At 48.6% G+C, this 22,288-nt stretch overlaps 1 protein-coding gene across 6 annotated transcripts in view; it reads right to left on the reverse strand.

Moving 5' to 3' along the window:
- KANK4 (KN motif and ankyrin repeat domains 4) overlaps positions 1-22,288 on the reverse strand; it is a 72,675-nt gene that overhangs the window by 20,511 nt on the left and 29,876 nt on the right. For 4 of the 6 annotated variants that reach the window (XM_045802199.2, XM_045802202.2, XM_045802197.2 and 1 more), the window contains exons 2-5: positions 18,018-18,257; positions 11,822-11,906; positions 3,579-5,510; positions 2,170-2,281 (exon numbers count right to left, since the gene is read on the reverse strand). In XM_045802199.2, the coding sequence (XP_045658155.2) occupies positions 2,170-2,281; positions 3,579-5,510; positions 11,822-11,837 (2,060 nt within the window). In that variant the 5' untranslated portion in view covers positions 11,838-11,906; positions 18,018-18,257. The remainder of the gene's footprint in view (positions 1-2,169; positions 2,282-3,578; positions 5,511-11,821; positions 11,907-18,017; positions 18,258-22,288) is intronic. The other 2 variants (XM_087865955.1, XM_045802198.2) reach the window with 1 other exon arrangement.

Raw genomic sequence — 22,288 nt, forward strand, 5'->3', positions numbered from 1 at the left:
CTGACACGGGAGGACCCATCTGTGTGTCCTCCCAGCAGTGTTCCCTAGGAAACACGAGCAGTCAGGTGCCCGAGCCCAGCATCTGTGTTTCCTGGCTGCGGCCTGTTTCAGCTACTGCTTGCAACAGCAAAAGCGAGGGCATGGCCCCCTTGTCTCGTGGCCCACCCCCCCAGCAGTGATCCTTATGTTCAGCTATATGCGACTCCATTGAGGTGGCAGACCACAAACCACGGAGGGAGGTCCTGGCAGATTTATGGATCATTCTGCTGATGGTCAACGGGAGACCTCTGATAGAGGATCCTGCAGTTAAGGTGAAGATTTCAGGCTCCGGGGCCATTGAACACTGCCACAGAGACCAGGGGAGACCAGTGGCCACAGCTTCCACTGAACCCCCTGAGGCCCTTTCTCTGGATGCTGACCACTAGGTAAGGCCCCCATGCTCACTGGATTTGCAAAGCCAGCCTGCTCCTTGGCAGGCTCACATTCTGGCTTGTTTAAACTACAGATATTTCTTCCTCTGCTGTGCTTGGAACAACCTTTTGCTTTTGTGATTAAGAGGAGGTGGGACATATTACGTTTACCAAGCAGTTCTTGTCTTATAGTTGCTTCCATAAAAAGTTCACCTGGAAGTCCATTCATTCATTCAACAGAAATTTATTGAGCACCTACTGTGTGCCACACACTGTTCTAAATGCTATACCAAAGTCCCTGTCCTAATTGAGCTTATATTCTAGTAGAGAAAAACAGAAAACAAACATGTAATTAGATAATTAGATAGTGATAAGAACAATGAATAAAATAATAAAGGACCATGGAATAGAGTAATGGGAGGAGGGGCTACATTAATTAGAGCAGAAGTTTTTCACCTTGGCTGCACATTATACTCACTCGAGGGTGCATAAATTCCCAATATCTGCACTGCACCCCAGACTAATTAAGGCAGAGTTTTCAGGGAGGGGACCCAGGCATTGGTATTTTTAAGGCTCCCCCAGGGTTTCTAAGGTACGGCCAAGGTTGAGAACCATTGCACTAAAGTGACAGATCCTGAAGAAGATCTGGGACAGGAGCACTCTAAGAGCGGCAAGGAGACAGACGGAAGGACAGATAGCAAATGCAAGGGCCCAAGATAGGCCCCACTTGGCACATTTTCGGGTAGACAGGCGGGATGCGATGGTACACAATGGGGCCAGCAATAGCTACAAGATGGAGTTCCGGGTTTGGGCGCAGGGCGGGCACTGCGGGGGCGGTTAAGTAGCGGAGAAATAGGACCTGCTTCTCCCAGGTTCACCGCGTCTGACGTTAGTGGGAATGGGAACAGTGTCTCTCCTGTGACATCCTGTCATTATGTCTGATGTTTTCCTCACAGAGCCTGCAACACTGACATGGCCCTTTTTTAAATCTGGTGTCTCCCTTCTGGTCTCACCCAAACTAGCAGGGGTTCCGACCTCCTGAACCCACCACTGGCTGGATCAGGTGCCCCTCCTTTGGGCCCACACTCCCTTCTTTACTAGAATTCATCTCAGCATATCGGTGTTTTAGCTTTATTTTTTATCTCTGTCCTGTCTAAAGTATGAGCTAAAGGCAGGGACTATGATTTATTTGACTTTTTTAATCCCTGACACCTAACACTTTTGTCAGCATTTAATAAATGTTTGTTGACTGATTTAGAAAACATTCTAAATCCAATGATTTACTCTCTAGACTATATAAGGTTTGGTTCATGTTCTGAGTCAATAGACATTGTTGTTTTTCTTCATCCTAAAAAATGCTGGGTTGGTTTGCAGTAAGTTAGTAAAAGAAAGAAAAAAATTAAATGGATAAAATTTGAAGTTCAACAAATTAAGAGTATGTTCTGCTTTCAGTGTTGTGGTTCAGATTAAATATCTTCTGTAAAGGGCCCATGCTCTCCCCAAACTCCCAGAAGCCACCTAGAATCCTGGCCCCAGGGACACCAAAGCCAGGACATTAAAAGCACAGGATCCAGCAGACCACCACAGCTGGCAAGGAGCCAAACACATGCAAACCCAAGATGGAGTTTTAAAGGGCTGTTAATTCCCTTGAAGAAAAATGAAAACCAGATGCTTCCCCCTAGGAAAACAGAGTACTAAGGACAACAGCAGGATAGGTAGTGTGGAGGGGGGCAGTCTGGGCTTCACGAGCGATGCTTACCCACCGTTAACCCCAACAAACTGAAGGTTCTTTTTGGTCCCATTACCTCCTGCACGGAAGCCATAGTCTTTCTTTTTCATTATGGATTTAAGGCTGGTCGACGGGGAGCTCTCTAGGTAGACACAACATCACAGGTTAGAATGATCTTGGGGGTGCCTCAGAATGCACCACAACTGGGACTCTTGCTTTAGGGGAGACGGGCTGAAGGCATGGGAGGAGGTAGAAAGGGACAGAGACCTAGATAATGTAAATCAGATACTCTGAAGGTCTTTGAGTAGGCCCAGCCTTCTGGTCAACACCAGCTGAGCTGTCCACAGGCCCCTCTGTGTGTGGATGACAGAGTGGAGTTCCTGGAACACTCTTCCAGAAGAGCCGTGTGGCGTGTGTGCCATCACTGTCGCTGTCTTAGCGTGGGAAAGTCTGAGGCTCAGACTTGCTCAGTGAACGGCAGGACAGGCGCAGAACCCCATTCACATGACTCCTGCTCCCACGCCCACCTCCGCCCAAGGGCACCTCCACGGTCTTTCCTGGCTTACATGCCACTCGACACCTGGGATGTGGGGGTGGTACGGCAGACGCGTGAGCAAGAGCACATCTTTTTTGCTGTGCTCAAAGGTACAGGAGGCATTTTCCAGCGGGCAAGACTGGAACTAGCACCAAAATAATGAGAAAACCAGCCCAGTTGTGATCTGCAGCAGGAAGCAGACTTGCACACTGCTCGGTGAGCAAAGCAAAATATGGTTCCATTTTACTCAGTAGAAAAGAGTGTGTGATCTGTTACAAGACAGTGCTGCTCAGCCAAAGGGTTGACTTCCACATGTAGCATTCCATCTCTCTCTCACAGACATATACACGCACGTGCCCGCGTGCACATACACACACAGAAAATATTCAGTGAAATGTTTCAGATCTCAATATAATGCCCCTCCAAAACCAGGCTAGTGCAAACCTCTAATGTGCAAGAACCAGAGAGGACCACAAGAAGGCAAGAGCCCAGGAAACAATGAAGGGAGGCTGAGGTTTAGAGCACACACAGCCAGGGCCGTTCTTGCCCTGGACATTGCCTTCGCACAATGCGAGTGAGAAATGGGCACGCCCTACGGTGCTGCGGACTTGGCAAGTGAGTGGGGGCTGAATTTCAGCTCCCATGTGCCTTCCCAGCTGGCATCTTTGTGCCCTGTGCTCTCTGTACCATCTATATGTGGCTGCCCTGCAGTCAGTCCCAGCCTTAGAGCCAGGACGAGAGTAGGGGCACAGTGCCTCCACTGTTACATAGATGGCTGTTTGTTCCACTCGGTTCCTGGAGGTGCTCTATTTTGAAAAATAGACTCATGCAATTAAAATCTGTTTTCCCTTTGACTCGTCAGGTAAAGGAGAAATGGTTCCCTGTCTCAGGGACCAGTATTTACCCATCGGCGGGGAGGTAGAGGGGGCCGGGGGCTCCTGCTGGGGTGGCACGTGGGCCGAGTAGGCGGACAGCAGCAGGTTGAGGGAGCTCAGCAGCTGGCTCTGGATGCTGCTGAGCTTGGAGGCAGGCTGCTTGATGGCGCTGGCCAGCTCCGGGTACCCGTGCTCCAGGCAGCTCCACTGCTCCTGCAGGAGTTCCTGGATCTTCTTAACGTATTGGCCAAGAGTGGCATCTGTGGGCGAGCTTGGTGGCCTCCTGGAGCGCTCCTTCCCCGGCAGCTCTGAACTGGCCTCCTCTCGCCCTGCTGGGGGCATCTTTCTGTCGCTGCTCCATGAAGAGCCTCCTGCTCCCTTGCCCAGACCCTCAGCTCCCACCTGAGGGCTTCCCTCCTGCTCAGAGCCTGCTTCTTCGATCCTTAGCTCAGTGGAGAGGCAACTAGGTAAAGAGGGGGTGAGGACCATCTCAGGTCCTTGAGGCAGTGACAGCTGTGGCATGAGTTCTGCTGGGCTCCGATCCCCTGGTTTGTGGCTGACTTGCCCCCCTAAGAGGCCATTCTCTTCTCCTCCAGCCCTCCAGCTTTCAGATCCTGTGCTGCCCGGAAGGTTGACCTCAATGCTCTTGTCACATGACTCCCTGGTCAAGAGCCCATGGAGGGGGTCAGTGTTGACCATGGCATCAGTCTGGCCCTGAGTGTCTGTGGTGTTCTCATGGCTGAGCTTTTCTGCCAGTTGAGCTACAGTGTGCTCTAGCTCTTGAATCCTCTGCCCTCTGGCCTTGATTTCCTCCTCCTGCTGCTGGAGGGCAGCTCTGACCTGGGCCAGTTCCTCGGTTCTTCCAGAAAGCTCACCCTCGAGGGCAGACAGCCGTTTCTTCAGGCTGGAGATGCTTCCGGGATCCATGGCAGGGAGGCCCAGGCTTTCCTCCGTGACCCGGATGCCAATGCTTCTCACATCTATCTCCACAGGTGGTGGAGGTGGGATCTCGCTGATGTTGAGCTCGATTTCTTCTAGGGGGAACTCATTCTCAGGAATGGGTGATGGCAAGGGTGGGGGGCTTGGTGTTGGGGAGCCAGGGGTGACCACCACCTCTGCTTCTCTGGTTTTGTGTTCATCTTCTTCATCCTCTAGAACTACAAGTGCATCCTGGGATAAGAAGGGAGGACTTGGGAAAGAGAGGTGATTTAGAGCCTCCTCTTCATCTTCATCCTCTGGAGGCTCAGTGCCCTCCTGGACCAGCTCTGGAATCCCTGGCACCAGGTCCCCAAACTCTCTGACTTTGAGTTGTGTTGTTGCTCGTGGGGTAGAGTTCTGAAAACCTGCAAATCCGTCTGCAGGGCCAAAAGTGCCATCACAGGCATTGCCTTCCCCCTGAAGTGGAGGAAGGGCTGGAGGTGTGGGGGGACCTGAGTTTAGGCTTGAGTCCTCTGAGGCCCTGTTTTGTAGCAGTGTGGCTGGCATGCTGGATGCTCTCAAGAGCTGGGGCCGTCCACTCCCGGGGGCCAGCTCAGCCTCTCTGGGAGCAGCGGCCTCCAAATGTCTGGCTGTCTCTGCCAGTAGGGCCTTCCTGTGGTAGCTCACCTCGCTCCCGCTGGTGGAGGTTTGTGGGAGTTCGCCAGGTGGCAGCGCCTGGGCTCGCTCCTCTGTCCCCAGTGACACCTTCCTCGGCACCACTGGAGACCAGTTTTGGTGGGGAAGAGCAGTGTGGGGACGAGCCCTGCTGTCAGGAAGGCTGAAGTTTCGAGGCAAAGTGCTGAACTTGGCCTGCTTGGCCCTTCTGTGGATAGGAATCCTTCTGATGGTGTTTCCCTTCTCAATGTCATCCACATACTTGAGGAAGTCCAGATCCAGATGAAAACCATACGGGGTCTCCACAGAGTAGGGGTGGCTCTTTGGAGCGCCCTTCTCTTCATCCCCCTGAGAGGATTGGTCTTTGGCTGGGAGACATGTAAAAAAGAAGCACAATGTTAATAAGAATTATGGGTGGTGAGGCCTCATATGTGTGATTTAGACTTAACGCTCTCACGTGAGACTTCTCCTAAATGTCCCTGCCTCTAAATTAAGCTGAGATGCTCACAGTCTTCCGGTCATGCTGAGAATCCAGGTTATTAAATCAATGTGTACTTAGCCAATGTCTGCAAGGAAATAGGTAAGAGGAAGTAGTTTCCAATTTGCAGTATTCATCTCAGTTATTGCTGTGGAATCTGCCGGCAGGCCAGCAAAAGAAAATAGTCTTGTACTGTTTTTCTGGTTTTGAGTCATGTAATTGCCGAACTGAAGCGGCCAGGAATCTGCCAGATCAGGGTACTAATTGGCAATTATGAATATTGAGGGTTTTGAAGGATAAGGTACACAATTGCCTCAACATTAAGACAGAACCTCCCATTATTCAAATGGATACTAGGAAATCTCGCTGAAGCCAGAGATATCAAGGAGTCATGCCTTCTGCGTTATGTAAGCATCCTCATCTGGGTGAGCCTCCAGGCACATGAAGATCAGAGAGAACTGGCCTGTGTAATCACACTCAGCCCATGCTCTTTTCCACCTGAAAACTGCGGAGTGCTTACCCAACATGAACTTCACTTTCAAAAACTCATGTCAAGTGAGGAAATACCACGTTCTTCACAGACTGGATAAAAGGTGGTGAGGGACAAGGGCCATGTCGAAGGGACATTGGCCTACCTCCTCCCATGACTTTTCAGGGCAGCCCAGACTGTCAGGGGACATAGCAGTGAGAATGTTCTCCATCACACCAAGGCACCATTGGTGTTCTTGACTCCAGCAGAGGATGCTGAGGACAAGTCAGTCCTTCGGCTGAATCCATAAGGACTCGTCTCCAAGTATCCTCTTCTTCAAGTCAAACAGTCAGTTCTCATGTAATACCCCTTATTAGCTCTGTGACATTCTGCTAAACATGCCGCAAAAATGCTTAGCTCAGGAGAGAACATTAGTGGGCAGCACAGAGATGAGAAGGCAGAGTCAAAAGCCTGGTCCAAACTTCAGTTCTTGGGGAATTACTTAGCTTCCCTGTATCTCATCATCTCTACAGTGGGAATACTAATAGCAAGGTGAGATTCTGGTGAGACCTGACTAATTTATACATATAAAGTGCTTTGAACAATGATGACTATTCAATGTATACTGAATATTGTAGCTATTATCTTTGTGGAAACACAAAATAGAACCGAAGCCTCATAGTGGAAGCTGATTTGTCTGGGCACACAGGAGGGGCTCCACAAATTCTCTGTGCCTGACTGATTGCTTGGTTCTAAGGGTAATGGGCCCTGGGGACAAAGTTACAAAATAGTAGTAATTCAATTTGCTCACTTCAACCACTGTTTTTTGCGCACCTATGTGTTGGTTGCTAAGCTAGATCCTAAGGACACAGAGATTAATCAGGTACAGCCCGCCCTCAGAAAATGCATGGTAGGGGCGCCTGGGTGGCTCAGTCGTTAAGCATCTGCCTTCAGCTCAGGGCGTGATCCCAGGACCCTGGGGGTCAAGTCCCGCATCGGGCTCCCTACTCTGCTGGGAGCCTGCTTCTTCCTCTCCTACTCCCCCTGCTTGTGTTCCCTCTTTCGCTGGCTGTCTCTCTCTGTCAAATAAATAAATAAAATCTTAAAAAAAAAAAAAAAGAAATGCATGGTAAAGTAGGAGAAACACCAATAGGTACAATGTGGTGTGCCAAGGATGGTAACAGATACGTGCCCAAAAGGCAGCCTTCCTGACTTATTTTCCCAATTTCTTCAGGAGAAGAAGGACCCTAATTCTGCCTTGGAAGGAGAGGGATGACTTCACAAAAGTGACATAAGATTGGGCATAAAATGAACAAACAGGAATTTGCCAGAACAAGAAGGTGAAAGACATCGTAGATGTTTATGTCCAAGATGGCCACCATCACTTCCCACCCTCTCTATACAGGCAAGGGAATCCCACACTGAGAGGCGGAGTCTATTTCTCCACCCCTTTGAATCTGATCTGGCCTGTGACTTTGACCAAAATAATATGGTAGAAATGATACTGAGAGAATTTCAAGGCTAGGTCATGAGAAGCCTGTAAGTTCCACTCAGTAGGAGGTCAGATGCCATATACCAAGTCCAACTCCCCTGAGACTGCCGTACTGTGAGAAAGCCAAACAGTCCCATAGAGGGAGATGTGGAAAGAGGGAGAGAGCTTCCTCACCAGCCCAGGCTGTTCCAGCCATCCTAGCCCAGGCTCCAGGCGTGAGCCTTCAGAGGACTCCAGCCTCAGCCATTATCTGATTTCAATGACAGGAGGGACTCTGAATGAGAACCACCCTCCTAAGCTGTGTCAGTAATATATCCTTGTTTTCAGCCACTGGGTTTTGTGGTGTTTGTAATGCGGTAATAAATAGCCAGGACAGATTCCAGACACACGTTGGAGAATGTGCAAAGGCACGGAGGTATGAAGTGCTACAGTATTCTGGGGTTCTGTAAGTGCCGGTGATGTGGCTGGAGCGCCAAGTGTGGTAGGGAAGGCTGAACAGGAGAAGGAGACCGTTGGGAAGGTCAGCAAGAACCAGGTCTTGGGCAGCTTGCATGCACACCAACAAGCCTTGACTCTACTCCCCAGGTAATCAACGGTAGCGTCACAAAGAGCGTCCTCACAGAGGACTGGAAGAAGGACAAACCAAAGGCCCTGAGACCATCTGGGAGCCTGCTGACATGCTCCAGGTAAGAGAAGCTAAAGGCACTGAAGGGAAGGGGACCAGTTAAGGAAAAGGTGCAAATGATGGCGCTACCTGGGGTAGCTTCTTGGGGTTGCTTTTCCCCTAAAGGTGCTGGCATGCTAGGCCCGAGCTCTTCCCTCTCTCCTTTCGGTCAGTGCCACGTGCTGTCTGGTGGCCTTCTGTGCTTAGAGAAGTATAGTTATCCCCAAAGAACTAAACAAAGCCAACTAGACACGTGCAGGCTGGCGTTGTGCACACTGACACAGTCAAGCCTGCCAGGCTCGATGCTCAGGAGAGCCATAGGGCCTGTGGGCAGTTACACCACGACCATGGCAGGGGACAGAGGGAGGCACTGGGCTGACCCACAGGGTGGTCCTTGCTGGGTTCCACTGTTTCTGTGGCAGGGACCTGAACTTCAGGCAGTAAGGAGTGAATACTTCTCAAGCCCCGCCAAAACACCAAATTTCACTTCACCCACACTTACTTACTTACTTACTTACTTACTTACTTACTTACTTATTTATTTATTTGCCAACCTGCTGTCCCCCAAAGAGGCACACTGGTAGTTTTAGTAAGTGAGAGTTATTGCTGTCCATTAGATTTCCAGGCTATTCTCAGCTGTCCTCTTAGGCCTCCTGGTTGACTCAGCAGCCTCCTGGATTACAGGGACAGGCCAAATCAGGAGATATTTGTCTAAAGTTAAGTAGAGAGCAGATTTATGACCCGGAAGGCAAAGAACTCTCCTAAAGGAGAGGCTGCATTATTTATCTGCTTATTGCCTCAATTCAATTGAGGCTGATTTACCTGGTGGCCTCTGGGAGCGGGTCCAGAGCACAAATACAAGAATAGCATCAAATAAGAAAGAGCAGATTCAAAGGCAAAATCTTCCACAAGGGAGACTGAAGGAAACCAAAGGAGTCTGTGAGACGGAGCAGCTATCCAGGATGATGGGTTTCATAGGTGCTTTCCTAAGCTAGGCACGCACGCGCACACACACACACACACACACACACACACACACACACACACACACACAGAGCTGCTCCACCTGCCACCCACCACTGTGTTCCTTCTCTTCCTGCCAGTGTAAAAGGAATGCGGGACCTCGCATGAGGGCGTTGATCTGATACGCCAGCAGACCTGTGCTCACATTTGGCTCTGCTCCTCTTAATTCTACCTGGTGACAGGTATGAAGGAGCTCAGAATTCCGGGCACTGGGCCAGGGCAAGAATTAATTAAGAGGACCATCTCTGCTCAAAATGAGCTTCTGATCGGATAAACGAACATATAGCCGGACTGGCTGGATTTGAATCTTGGGTCTGTCATTTCCTACTTCGGTGATTCTGGGCAGATTATTGAATTTCCTTATGCCTCAGTTTCTCCATTTGTAACATGTAATAATAATACATAACTTACAGAGTTGTTGTAGTTGTTAGTGTGAATGCGATAGAGAGAACATGGCGCAGGTACTCAAGAAAGGCAAGACGGGCTGGTTCTGAGTGGGGCAGGGGAGGATTCACTGAGGGTATGCTCGTTCTTCGGAATATTTAGCTCTGTGTTAGAATGACAGCCTCAAGAGTCCAAGAAGATAATTCTGGAGGAACTGAGGAAATGAGTCAGGGGAGAAGAAAAAAGTAAGATTTATAGGTTCAGCGGTACCTAGGATTCCCTACAGAGTCTTGGTCTGAAAGCGCGCCAGATAACCAGACCCTTGGAAATGACCCGCAAACACTGTCATGAGCCTAAGACTCACATACCGATGCAAGAAAGGGGCTTAGAAGGGGCCTACGGAAGGGAGATGCCACCATGATTATCTTGAGGAACACAGTGACGTTCAGCAGGTGAGCTAATGAATCAGAGGTATTTAATGCGTGAAAGAAAAGTCTAAAAGCCTATACTCGGTTTCTGAAGGAAATAGGAAAGACAGAAACTATAGAGAAAGAGGCCGAAAACACAGCCGGAAGGAAGGGAAATTTAATGAGCCTCTTCAGAAGGCCAAGACAGCGACAGAAGCTTTTCCCTCTTCTGCCTTTATTTCGTTGAGGGGAGGGGTGCCTTTCTGGAGCTAGCTGTGGAGGAGCACAGCAGGGCTGAGGCTGCTGAGCGGGGACAAATGAGGCAGGCAGGAATGACAGGCCCCCGGGGCATGAAGAGAATGAGCTGGTGTTCTGTGGGACCACTTCCATGAAAAGGCAGCTCTCTGGGGAGAAAGGCAGACTCTTGAAATGCACAGTGACTACATTTGGAAAGAAGGAAGACGCAGGGCTGGGGCTGCTGTCTGGTCCCTGAGACCCCAATGAAGGGTCATGTGGTTCAGGGAGATTATGGCACTCCTGTTTCCTGACATTTGGTGATCTGGAAAGAGCATTTTGTTAGAAGTCAGATGGGGGCGGAGGGGCAGGGGTGCCTGGCTGGTTCTGTCGGTGAAGCATGTGACTCTTGATCTCAAGATTATGGGTTCGAGCCCCATGTTGGGTATAGAGATGACTTAAAAATAAAATCTTAAAAAAAAAAAAAGAAGTCAGGATCAGAGACCAGTCTATGACCTTCAGTAAGTTTCCTGGGCAGGGGATGAGGGGAGTATTCATGAAAACATTTGTTGTTACTCAACGACTTTGCATGCATTATTTCATTTAGTATTTTACCAACCTTATAAAGTAGGTATTAATACCTGCTTATAAACGAGATGTGGTAGACTGTTTGCAGAAACAGCCACAATCATACCCCACTCTTGGACCCTCCCCTCCCACACTGACCCTGAGCTTGGGCTTGTGGCCTGCTTTGGCCAGTGGGGCAGCAGCAAGTGTGACATATGCAGAGACTTGAAAATTGCTGGCACATTGGGGTTTGTCTGTTTTTGCTGTGCTTGGAACCCTTCTGCCAGCATGTGAATAGGCCCCAGCTAACCTGTTGCATGATGAGAAACACATGGCCAAATCATCACCTGTGCCCCAGGTGAAATGGAGTCAACCAAAAGACATGTAAGTGTGGCCATTCTAAACCCTTCAGCCAAGTCATCCAGAAGACTATGCTGGCCCAGCCCAGAAAAATGGCCCAGACAACCCACAGAATCTTTCCAGAAATAGTAAATGTCTTTATTTTAGGTCAGTAAATTTTGAGTGGTTTGTTACACAGCAAAGCTAACTGATACATGAAGAGACGAGGCTCAGAGGAGTTAAATAACAGGAGAGTCACCCAGGTATGCATGGAGGCTCTTTCACCATATTGTGCCTCTTTCTCAGATCTCAAATTCCTCATCCTTAAAAGGAGGGTAATGAGTGAGAGCATCTTGCTCCCTTCTTGGTGCTTGGAAGAGATGAAAAAACTGTCCAACAATTCCAGAAGTTGGACATAAACCATAAGGCTTCATTCTTATCCTCTACTGCTCTACTTTCTCTTGTTCATACCTAAAATACATAGTTTGGGTCTCCCAGCACTGCCTATGTGGGGAATGTCTCTTGTGTGCCTCCCTTAGGCTGTTTCTAGGATCTATGGTAGCAATCCCTTTCCAACCTAAGTGCTCACTTTAGACCAGGTTATACAGAGCAGCCTGCCTACCATCTGTCTTCTCCATCTTAGGGAATGCAGACTGTCAGTCTCTCAGGTACTCTTCATCCGATAAGTCTGTACAACTCCAAGAGTCCTGAAAGAAAGAAGGGCAGTTAGCGTTAAGTATGGAGGCAATATCACCCCAAAGAACTCCCATCCCTGCCTTTCTCCCAGGGGTGCCTGGGAGCTCCACACTCCTCCAAGAGTGTGTCCCATCCTGGGCATATCTTCACAGGATGTTAGTGATGGTCAACACCAAAGGAAGTATTTGGCCCAACCCCCTCACTTGGCATTATTGAGCGGTGATGAAGAAACTGAGGCACAGAAGTTAATTGCTTTTTTGTGGGGCCTCTCAGCATTCTCGCAAAGGGGGTAGAGCCAGGCCCAGAGCTCTGACAACCAGCGTGGTACTCCTTCCACAACATCAGAAGCTGTAATCTTCTCCCCTCCGTCATGGTGAAAGAATTCGAATCCATTTTTTGGGGAAAAAATGGAATCAGAGTACCTGTAAATGATGTGTGACATCCCAATCAGATTCAAAACAGGTGTGAGATCATTGCAAGTACTGAGGAGGCACTGGTCCTCAGATGTCTGACCTTGGGCAGGGCAGGGCAGGGCAAGTTCAAGCTGGGTGCTCCAAAGACATCAGAACTATTCAAGTGGAAGACTGTCCTGACTGAATTAGGATACCTTGAGATTTGATCATAAATTCTCCCCAAAGTTTTAATCCATTCCCAGGACTCTTTCTTTGAATGGTAAACAGCCTGGCTCCTGCCCCCATTAATAATAAATCACCCAGGAAATTGTCTTTTTATGATTGTAACTCCACACACATCGTAACAATGAATTATCTGACACCTCAGCTGTGGATGCAGGGTTGTTTCAGGAATTCCAATGTGCTTGACAATGAATTCCAGACCAGAGAAGCGTGTGGGGGATGAGGGAAGGGTTGGGGGAAACTGGGAGTAAGAGATGGATGAGGGGTGGCCTCCAACAACCCAGGATGGAAAAAAGGGGAACAAACAAGTAAACTGGGGAAGAAGGCTGGGAAATATGAGGCCTACCAAATGAAAGGAAGTCTAAAGTTTGCCCAGCAAAATTTCATGTACCCTCTCTGTGTGAGCGCTCCTAACCACATTCCATGCAGCTGCCAGAGGGGCCTTTCCCTGTGCAAGTGTGACAGAGCCCGGAAGGGCAGGCCCGGGTTCTAGGTGCAGAGGCACTCCTTGCAGAGGGAATGCCAACATGAGTACCTCACCCACTTTGGGGGCAACAAGTACTTGAGTTTGGAGGTGGCATAGAGCTGGAGTAGAGAGGCGCTGGGGAGAAGTAGGACACATGTGGCTGCTAAGGAGGCAGCAAGTGGAGAGATCTGGAAGGTTCTAACCTGAGGAGAGGGAGGTTTTCTCTTGCTAGAAAGAAAAGGTTCCGAAACCACCTAAGTGTCCATCAGTAGATGAAAGGGTAAAGAAAGTGTGGTAAAGGGCAACCCTCTCGGGTCCCTTCCGTCTTTGGGAGGTTTATATTGTCACTTTAGCATCGCTCAATAAACCTTGCTTTGCTGCCCACCAAAAGGAAAGAAGGAGTGTGGTAAATATATGCAATGAAATACTGTTCAGCCATGACAAAGAAGGAGATCTTGGCCATTTGTGACAACGTGCATGGATCTTGAGGGCACTATGCTAAGTGAAATAAGTCAGAGAGAGACAAATAGCATATGATCTCATTTATTTGTAGAATCTAAAAACACCCGATTTCATGGGTACAGAGAACAGATTGGTGGCTGTCAGAGGCAGGGGGTGGGGGGTGGATGAAATGGGTGATGGTGGTCAAACGGTACAAACTTCAGTTATAAATAAATCATAGAGATGTAGAGAGTAGATCTTAAAAGTCTTCATCATAAGTGTGATGTGTATATGTGTACACACACACACATATACACAATGGACTATCACTCAGCCATCAAAAAGAGTGAAATCTTGCCATTTGCAACATGGATGGACCTAGAGGGTATAATGCTAAGTGAAATAAGTCAGTCAGAGAAAGACAAATACCATATGATTTCAGTCATGTGGAATTTAAGAAACCAAATAAACAAAAAAGAGACAAACAACAGACTCTTAACTGTAGAGAACAAACAGATGGTTACCAGAGGGGAGATAGGTTGGGGGTTGGGCAAAATAGATAAAGGGGGTTAAGAGCACACTTACCACACTGAGACTGAGTAATGCTTAGAATTGTTGAATCACTATACTGTACACCTGAAACTAATGTAATACTGTATGTTAATCAAACAGGAATTTTTTAAAAGTTCTGGTAAAAATAGTTTGTAACTATGTAACTGTGTTACATAGCTTGTAAGTATGGCTGCAGATATTAACTAGACATACTGTGGAAGCCATTGCACACTATATAAAAATATCAAGTCATTATGTTGTACACCTAAAACCAATACAATATTATATGTCAGTTTTGTCTCAATTATCTCAATTTCAAAAAAATTTTTTTTTTTTAAAGAAAAGCAAGAGAGGGTTTCCGGGCAGAGCACACCACAGCTGATAATGCCGCAGGTCGGCAGTCTGCAGTCGGTGGGGGAGCCTACCAGATGCTGGTGGGCAGGAGAGGCTTGGCAGCTTCAAGGTGAAGTCTGGGGAAGAGAAGGGTGAGGACACGAACCCTGAGCTCGGCCCCTCAGCCTGTCTCTCCATTGTCATGGCTTCTCCTCTCCCTTCTGCTCCCTTCTTCTTCACACCCCATATCATTTCTGAGCAACAGGCAGAGTTCAAAGCACTTGACATGCTCGAATTCTTTCATGCAATCCTCAGCATAACCCCAAGGAGATTATTATTATTGTCCCATTTTTCAGGTAGGGATACTGAGGCTGAGAAAGTTTCTAGGCCTGCCAAAGGTCACAACACAAGCAGGTGTCAGTCAGAGCAGGATTTGCCTTCAAGTCTAGCCAACTCCAATCATGTCCTGAGAAGTGATTTGTAAACATTTGCCCAGCCTCAGTGCTGTGACTGATCCTTAGCTCTCTCTGAGGCGGGGCGGGGGGGGGGGGGATATTCCTGACTTTGATGCTTCCCTGCTTCTCCCACAAGTATTCGCAAAAGCCTCCTGGGACAGATAAGGAGAATACTCTCTTGTAAGGCCTCTTGGCCAAAGGTGTGTGTGATCTGCTTCTTCAAGACCGGACACTGAGCAACAAGGCTCCTTGTAAGCAAAAGGGAGCCACCTGGGTGCAGATGGATCTTTGACACAAACTCTCCCACCTTGGAGAGTTCAGTCACACTCACTGCCTTTGGTCTGAGTTAGGATTCAGCCCTTAATGTACCAAATTCTAGGTCGTCAGATAATTATGCAGCACACATTAGGTCAAATTGCACTAAAAAGAACTCTACAGAGGGGCATGTGGATGGTTCAGTCGGTTAAGCGTTCGACTCTTGGTTTCAGCTTGGGTCATGGTCTTAGGTTTGTGGGATCAAGCCCCGCATCAGGCTCTGCACTCAGGGCAGTCTGCCTGAAGTCTCTCCCTCTCCCCCTCCCCCCTCCCCCCTGCTCTCAAATAAATCTTTAAAAAAAAAAAAAAAGAACTCTATGGAGATTTCTAATAGATCTTTTAGACTTGAATTTTACTGAAATTCATCATTCCAAGGTTACAGAAATTAAATGGAGCTGACACCCCAACTCTCTGAAGAAGAGGGCTTAGCAAGCTTTCACTCAAAAGGTCTAGACACAAGAAGGAAAGGAGGGAACTGTCATGCCCACTTCCCGCCACTGGTACCCTCACCCACCCCAGCCTCCTTTTGCACTCTGGCCACAGTCATGGTCCTGCGGGGTGGATAGCTTAGAATTTAGCTAAGGGTGTATGTTCGATGTGATTTGGCGAGTGGAATTGAAGAAATGTGGCCACATCAACACATGCTACTTTGCAATACAACAGAATATGGAAATTAGCTTTATTGGGCAGAATTCCCCTTTCAAATGGAATTTTCCAACCTTCTGAAGCACTAAAAATTTTGACAAAAAGCAATTTATTACTCAATGCCATCAGGTTGTATCCTCTGGATCAGAACCTTACAATACCTAGTGTCGTTATGTAACTTTTCATTTGTTTATGGCCTCTCTGATCAAGAATGCTCAGTTCCATCCCAGCCTCTCTCACTGGCTCATCATATTCTAGATGTTTCAAGTATATACAGCTTTCTCTCTCTCTAGCTCTTCTCCCCTCCTACTCTGTGAGCTTGTGAAGGTCAAAATTCCTGCAGGACTCATCTCTGGCCCCTTCACCCCCCCACCTCCACACCCCCACATCATAACATGTGGCAGACACTCGGCTCATGGTAGCATCTCTGAGTTACAAACGTGAGATCGAAGGCACAAAGAGGCTCTGTGGCCAATCCAAAGTTATGCAGTTAACTTGGGTAGCACAGTTTGTGTGACTCCATCCCTCCACACTACTTCTCAAAGCCAACGGGCAGTGAAGAGATGGAGACTGAGGCTGCCCGTTCAAAATCCACCAAAGACGCAGTCACTCTGACAGCCCATGTGTAACTACCAGGCCGCATTAGGAACAGTTCCGATCTCCCCCAGTCAGCCCGACTCCTGCAGGGTGTGCCTACACCTTCTCCCTCTCCACAGTCATCCCTTTTATGATGCCGTTTACAATCTCATTCCTAACCTCAAATCCGAATACAAAGAAACCTTCCTGTACTTAGTCCTGAAACTGAAACCTAGTTCTGTACTTTTACTCTCTTCAAACCTCTCTTTATTCTGCAATAATAAAAATGCCGTATTTCATCCTAGAGCAGGCTGCATGCCAAAGTAAATAGCACCTTGGATTTCCTTGAAAAGAAAGCTTGGCTCCAAGCACGGCCGTATTGCTACAATAATTCTTGGAGAATTCAACCTTACAAAGTCAAATATTTAGCAAGGTAGTGCACCAAACAGCAACCTCGTCCATCCGTGCACCATCACTGGCAAAGACAAAGCACTCTTTCCAAAAGACAAAAAAAAAAAAAAAAAAAAAAATTAAGCGTACCTCTTACGGATCCTGCCAAAATGATGAGAGCTTCCCGTTTCCCCATTCCAGGGCCCCATGCCTCCCAGTGTAAATGTGCCCTGTGCCGAGAAGCAGGAGGCATCTGACGGTGCTGCTTAGCATCCAGAGGGCTGAAGCCCAAGCACCCGGGAAGGGGAGCCGCACTCCTGAAAAGGACTCTGCCTATGGAGTTCTCCAGCTGGCTCACTTTCCGCCGACCCAGGAAACAAAGAGATAACTCCTTCTCAATAAATGACACATGAACACAACCTCATTAACTCCGTTCTCACATTGTTCGGCAAGTGTCTGTCGTTTTTGCCTGCAATGCAGCAGCTGAATCTCGAGCTTTGCAAAGCAGGGAAAACTGTCAGGAGGAAAGCTGTAGCCACATTACCTTGCCTGGCATCCTCCCCCTTCCATCGCCCGGAGCGAGAGGAGTCAGCTCCCCGCCGAAAGCAAGGTGCTGGCCGCTGGACCAGAGCTGATGGCTCGTGAGTTCAGCACAGCAGCACTGGCTTCCCAGCTGTTAAAAGATTTGGTCAGGTGATCCGTGACCTTGCTGGAAAAGCAAGTACTGACTTCCTCTTCACTCCCGGGAAGAGGGGAGTAGGGTCAGGCAGGAATTCAATGCTCAATAAGCTGATACCCAATCTTGCAGGAAGAGGGAAGAAAGCTCAAATCCTTCATTGGAAAGTTAGTTCCCAGAGCTAAAGACACCAAGACAGCACACACCTTCCTCCCCCGACTGCCCCAACTCCGGGGGCTTCTCCGAGGTGTCATAATTAATTATGCTTTTCCTTCTCCCTGCAGCTTGAGTGGCTCATGAATAAAATTGTTCCTAATGAGGACACGGGAATTGTCCTTAGGAGAGGGGTGCACCTTCCAGGGGTGCATCTCTTTCTTCTAGGCTCTGCTTTAGAAACTTCCTCCTCCACCAACATCCTGGGGTCCCACAACCACGCAAAGCTTCCGCAAGCAGTCTCAGGGCTGGCTGCCCTGGTCAGTGACTGGAAGTCTGCTGGGGCAGAGCAGGAAGATAAAACGATCAGTGAGATCCCAGGACTAGACCGGCAGCTCCTGCTTCCTGCCGCTTTACCAGTCTGACTCCCCAGGACCAAAATGCACCCTATTCTGGCAGCAAGAGAAAAGCAAGGAGATACCTACTATAAGGATCCGGCTCTGGGCAGGGTTTCTAACTGCAGCACGGACCAGTGAGTTCAGAAGGGCAGGTGCAGGAGCCAGCGAGAAGGCAGCTGTGGAGGAGGACGGTCTCAGATGGTCTCAGGCAAGCATTCTGAAGAGTCTCAGCCAGCTCACTGCAGCCACTGCTCTTTGGAGCAGAGGCAGGTGTGAGGCTTGCGTTCAGAGGCACCAAGTTCTCCAAATCCAGCACCACGACTGGACCTGAAGGAGATACAGTGGGGTGGGTGTGGTCAAAAGGAGCCAGGAGAGCATCTGCGCTCCTGTACGCAGGCTTAGCAAAAACATGTTAGGGACCTCGTCCCCTTTACCTTCCGTGAGCCCTAGCCCAATGAGGCTGTCCTGGGAAATGAAGCTCCATCATAAGACCTGTCAAAGCAGCTTTGACCTTCACAGACACGGCCTGTCAAGATGTGCTTCAAAGGCCAGGGCAGATTCCTGCCTCACCCACGCTGTGATTGATGCCAGAGCTGAGCGCCACCCTGAAATGCTGCTGCGTCCAGCCCAATACACTTGGGAAGCACTTCATATTCTGCATCCCATTTACCCTCAAACCAGCTCGAGGCAGCCAGAGGGGGATGAGCATCCCCATTGGACAGGAGAAGAAAATGATGCAGACAGTCTAAATGACTTCTCTTGGCTCACCCTAGAGTGAATCTGGATTAAAATGAATATTCTTGGATAGAATTCTGTGTTTTTCCTACTACACTGGATCACACTCCTTATTTTCCTTGAAAGATTCTAGGGCATCTTGTTCAAGAGGGAGGTCAAGAGACTTACCGAAGGGCCCAGGTGGATGTGAGGGACAAGGAGATGGAACAGCAGTACACACTTTTCTCAACTGCTGAAAGTATTTTTCTGTGTTAACTGAGTACACAGACCAAACCGTCAGAATTAAAATAAAAAAATTAGAAATATACCTTGAACTCTGAGGTTATACGGAAAAATATACCAAGGAGCAAGCTGCCTCTCTGATAGATTAAAATGGTCATTGACCATCTCCTCCAAATTGGCCAGAGAATGGCCAGAGGCTTGTGCCATTTCACCAGGACACTGGGAGAAAAAAAAAAAGCTCTCCATTTCACTGGGTCCCATGACTTTTCAGCCACCCACTCTTCCCCTCTGGTTCATCTGTTTTCCTCTCCCACGGATAAGTTCTTCCTCATCCAATAGGGAGATGAGAGGTTTATTTCCAGACGTGTGCTTTTCTTGCAAGACCCACCATTCTTCGTGGAGCACTGGCTCGTTCCTGCCCCTCCTCCAAGCTCCACTCAGCATCGGCTCAAGAGCAGTGGCCAGCCTTCCTGCTTCCACTGCTGTTCGCCCTCTACTACGGCAGGCATCCCCCGAATTCTTTTTTTTTTTTTTTAAAGATTTTATTTATTTATTCGACAGAGATAGAGACAGCCAGCGAGAGAGGGAACACAAGCAGGGGGAGTGGGAGAGGAAGAAGCAGGCTCATAGTGGAAGAGCCCGATGTGGGGCTCGATCCCATAACGCCGGGATCACGCCCTGAGCCAAAGGCAGACGCTTAACCGCTGTGCCACCCAGGTGCCCCCCCCGAATTCTAAATGCTACTCTGTGTCTCTGTCCCTAACCCGCCTCGCAGGCTACATGCTGCATCAAGTGTGTGAAACGGAACTTATCCACAACACTGATGGCTCTGAACACAGGTGACCTCTCCAGATACTTCCTTAAGTACCAAGGGAGGACATCTGCTTCTCTGGCAGGCTCCAGGCCTCTCATCAGATTTAAAAAAAAAAAAAAAGCCGGCAGAATGAGGGAAGGAAGTACTAGCAGTGCCACTGATCAGCTTGGCCCAGATGCCAGGACAGAAGACCCACAGGAACAGAAGACACACATACTCCTAATCCCGGTTCCCCTCCTTCTTTCAGACCTCTTTCTGGAGAGAAGGAGCCCTTTCATTTCTCTGGGCTGGACCTGAGATGTTGGGACAGATGCTGTGCTGACCACTATGTCTCTAAGAGGAGGAGAGAGTCTTCTCTTTTATACCTTTCTAATTTGCCTCATTTCGCTCCACAGTCAAGCGGGAGGTGAGCAGAACCGGGAATGTTACCCTCCATTTTCCAGATGAGTAAACAAAGCTGGTTCCCCACGTTACAAAGCTAACAAAAGGCAAAGCCTCAACTTAAATTCAGATTTTCTGTCTCGCAGTCCAATACCCTTTCCTCACAGCCACACAGCCTGAACCGGGCCTGCAGGTGAGCACAGGAGATACCGGGACGCAAGCTTCAGGGTTGGTGCTGTCCACGCAGAAGGTGACTTCGCATTTAGGGAAGGTCTTCATGGAAAACTCCAACAACTCTCTAAGGGGTTGTGCTTCTTGTGGGAGGACCCCCTCCGTGGCCTCTGGGCCTTGCCATGTGTAGGAAACTGGCACATCCCCACCACTAGGCCTCACTCAGAGGTCTTAAGATAATAGCCTATCTGAAGTTACCACGAAGCCACCCGGAGAATCCCTGGGACCACACACATTTATCCCCGAGAACTTTCCTGGCAAGCATCACTTGGCTGAGGGGACACTAATTCATTCCTTTTGCAGTTTAGACACTTCCAGCTTCTGGCCCAGGTCCCGTTTGCCCCACGATGGGAAAAGAGTGGACTCTCCAAGTCAGGCAAGATGGACATAGAGGGGAAAGGAGATGAAACTATCTTAAGAATGTGCCTTTTATCTAAGCAGTCCCTTAGGCTTTTGCACTTTGCTCGGGAAGGTCAGCTATTTGGCGGCCGGTGTGATTACCCGGGGTCCACGAGGAGCACACTCATTAGGTCTGCATGCCACTGAAACAGAGCCTCTCTGAGCAGACAGTTCCTGCCACGGCCACTCTGACTGAACACAACTGGACGGACGGAGAAGGAAATCATGCATGTGAGACCTGGGGGTGTACAGTTTGGGGGAGATCAGCTGTTCTGCAGACTGACCCTTAAAAGTGGGTGAAAATTTCTCCGGGAGGAAACAGGGCCAATTTCAGGGAGAGAGGAGGCTGCACTAACCAGCGAAAAGGGTTCCCCAGAGAAAATGGAAGGCATCAGAGCCCCAGGGAAAAAGACACCCCCAGAACGCGCTCAGTCTTTGACACAAATGCCTTGTAAAATCCACACACCAAGAGACAAAGGAGGAAGGAGCACGAGCAGGCAACTCAGAAAAGAAGAAATACTGATGGTTCGTATTTGAAAGATTTCTAACCACAGGAATTGATCAAAAAGGAGCTAGATAATGTCCAAATGCCATACTCTTTGTTGTCCCTACACTGTGCCAGTCACCCTAGGTCCATTCCATCCAATTTAATTCGCACAGTAACCCTATGAGGTGGTACCGTGCTTCCCATTAGCTGAGGCTTAGCGCAGTTTAGTTGCCCAGGTATCGACACTATACGCGTCCAGATTTGAATTCAGTGTATGAACCGCACGTAACCGTGGTACAACACAGACCTACAAGTTGGCGGGGGGATGTCTTTAAAGAAGGATCCTCAGTGTTGATAAGGGTGTGATGAGAAGGGGACACACCCTCCCCAGAAGATTGCGGCCAACGGGGCTGCTACGGCACCGACACCTCACCACATCTCCCGCCACGCTGCCGCCTCTTCCATGGCACAGGCTTCGTTTGTGCCCACGCACAGGCAATTGCCAAATCAAACACAACCAAATACAACGGTGAAGTAGGAAAATGAAAAGGTCACAGGGATATGTGATTTCTCTCCTTGGTTTAAAAAATCACTATCATGATATATTCTTGGAAAATAAAAACATCAGCTATTTGTGGGGTAAAAGGTGGGGAATCACCATAATCCTACCACCTCATGTCCAACTACTTTGTATACCTTAACATAATCAAAGGGCACGTTCTGTGGTGGTGAAGAGTCTGGGCTCCAAGTTGAGAAGCCATTGCTGGAATCCCAGCTCTGCCACTGGCTGTGGAACTTTGAACAGATTGCTTAACCTCTCTGTGCCTCAGCTGCGTCAGGAAGTAAAGTAGGAAGAGTAATACACCCTACATGTCATGGAGGATTAGATATGATGAGGCATGTCAACCACTTAGAACCCAGGCTGGTACACAGGCTGTGTTCAACAATTAATAAATATATTAGCTATTAGTATAGTAATATAAATTCAATTGTGAATTTGATTTATATTTAAAATTCCATTACCTAGCCATTTTTACAATATAGTTATACCCGCCTTACAATGATTACCGTAAATGGTTATGCAAGGGT

Source organism: Ursus americanus, chromosome 12, assembly GCF_024610735.1.
Source record: "Ursus americanus isolate L20-20 chromosome 12, mUrsAme1.1.p, whole genome shotgun sequence".
Lineage (NCBI taxonomy): Eukaryota > Metazoa > Chordata > Mammalia > Carnivora > Ursidae > Ursus > Ursus americanus.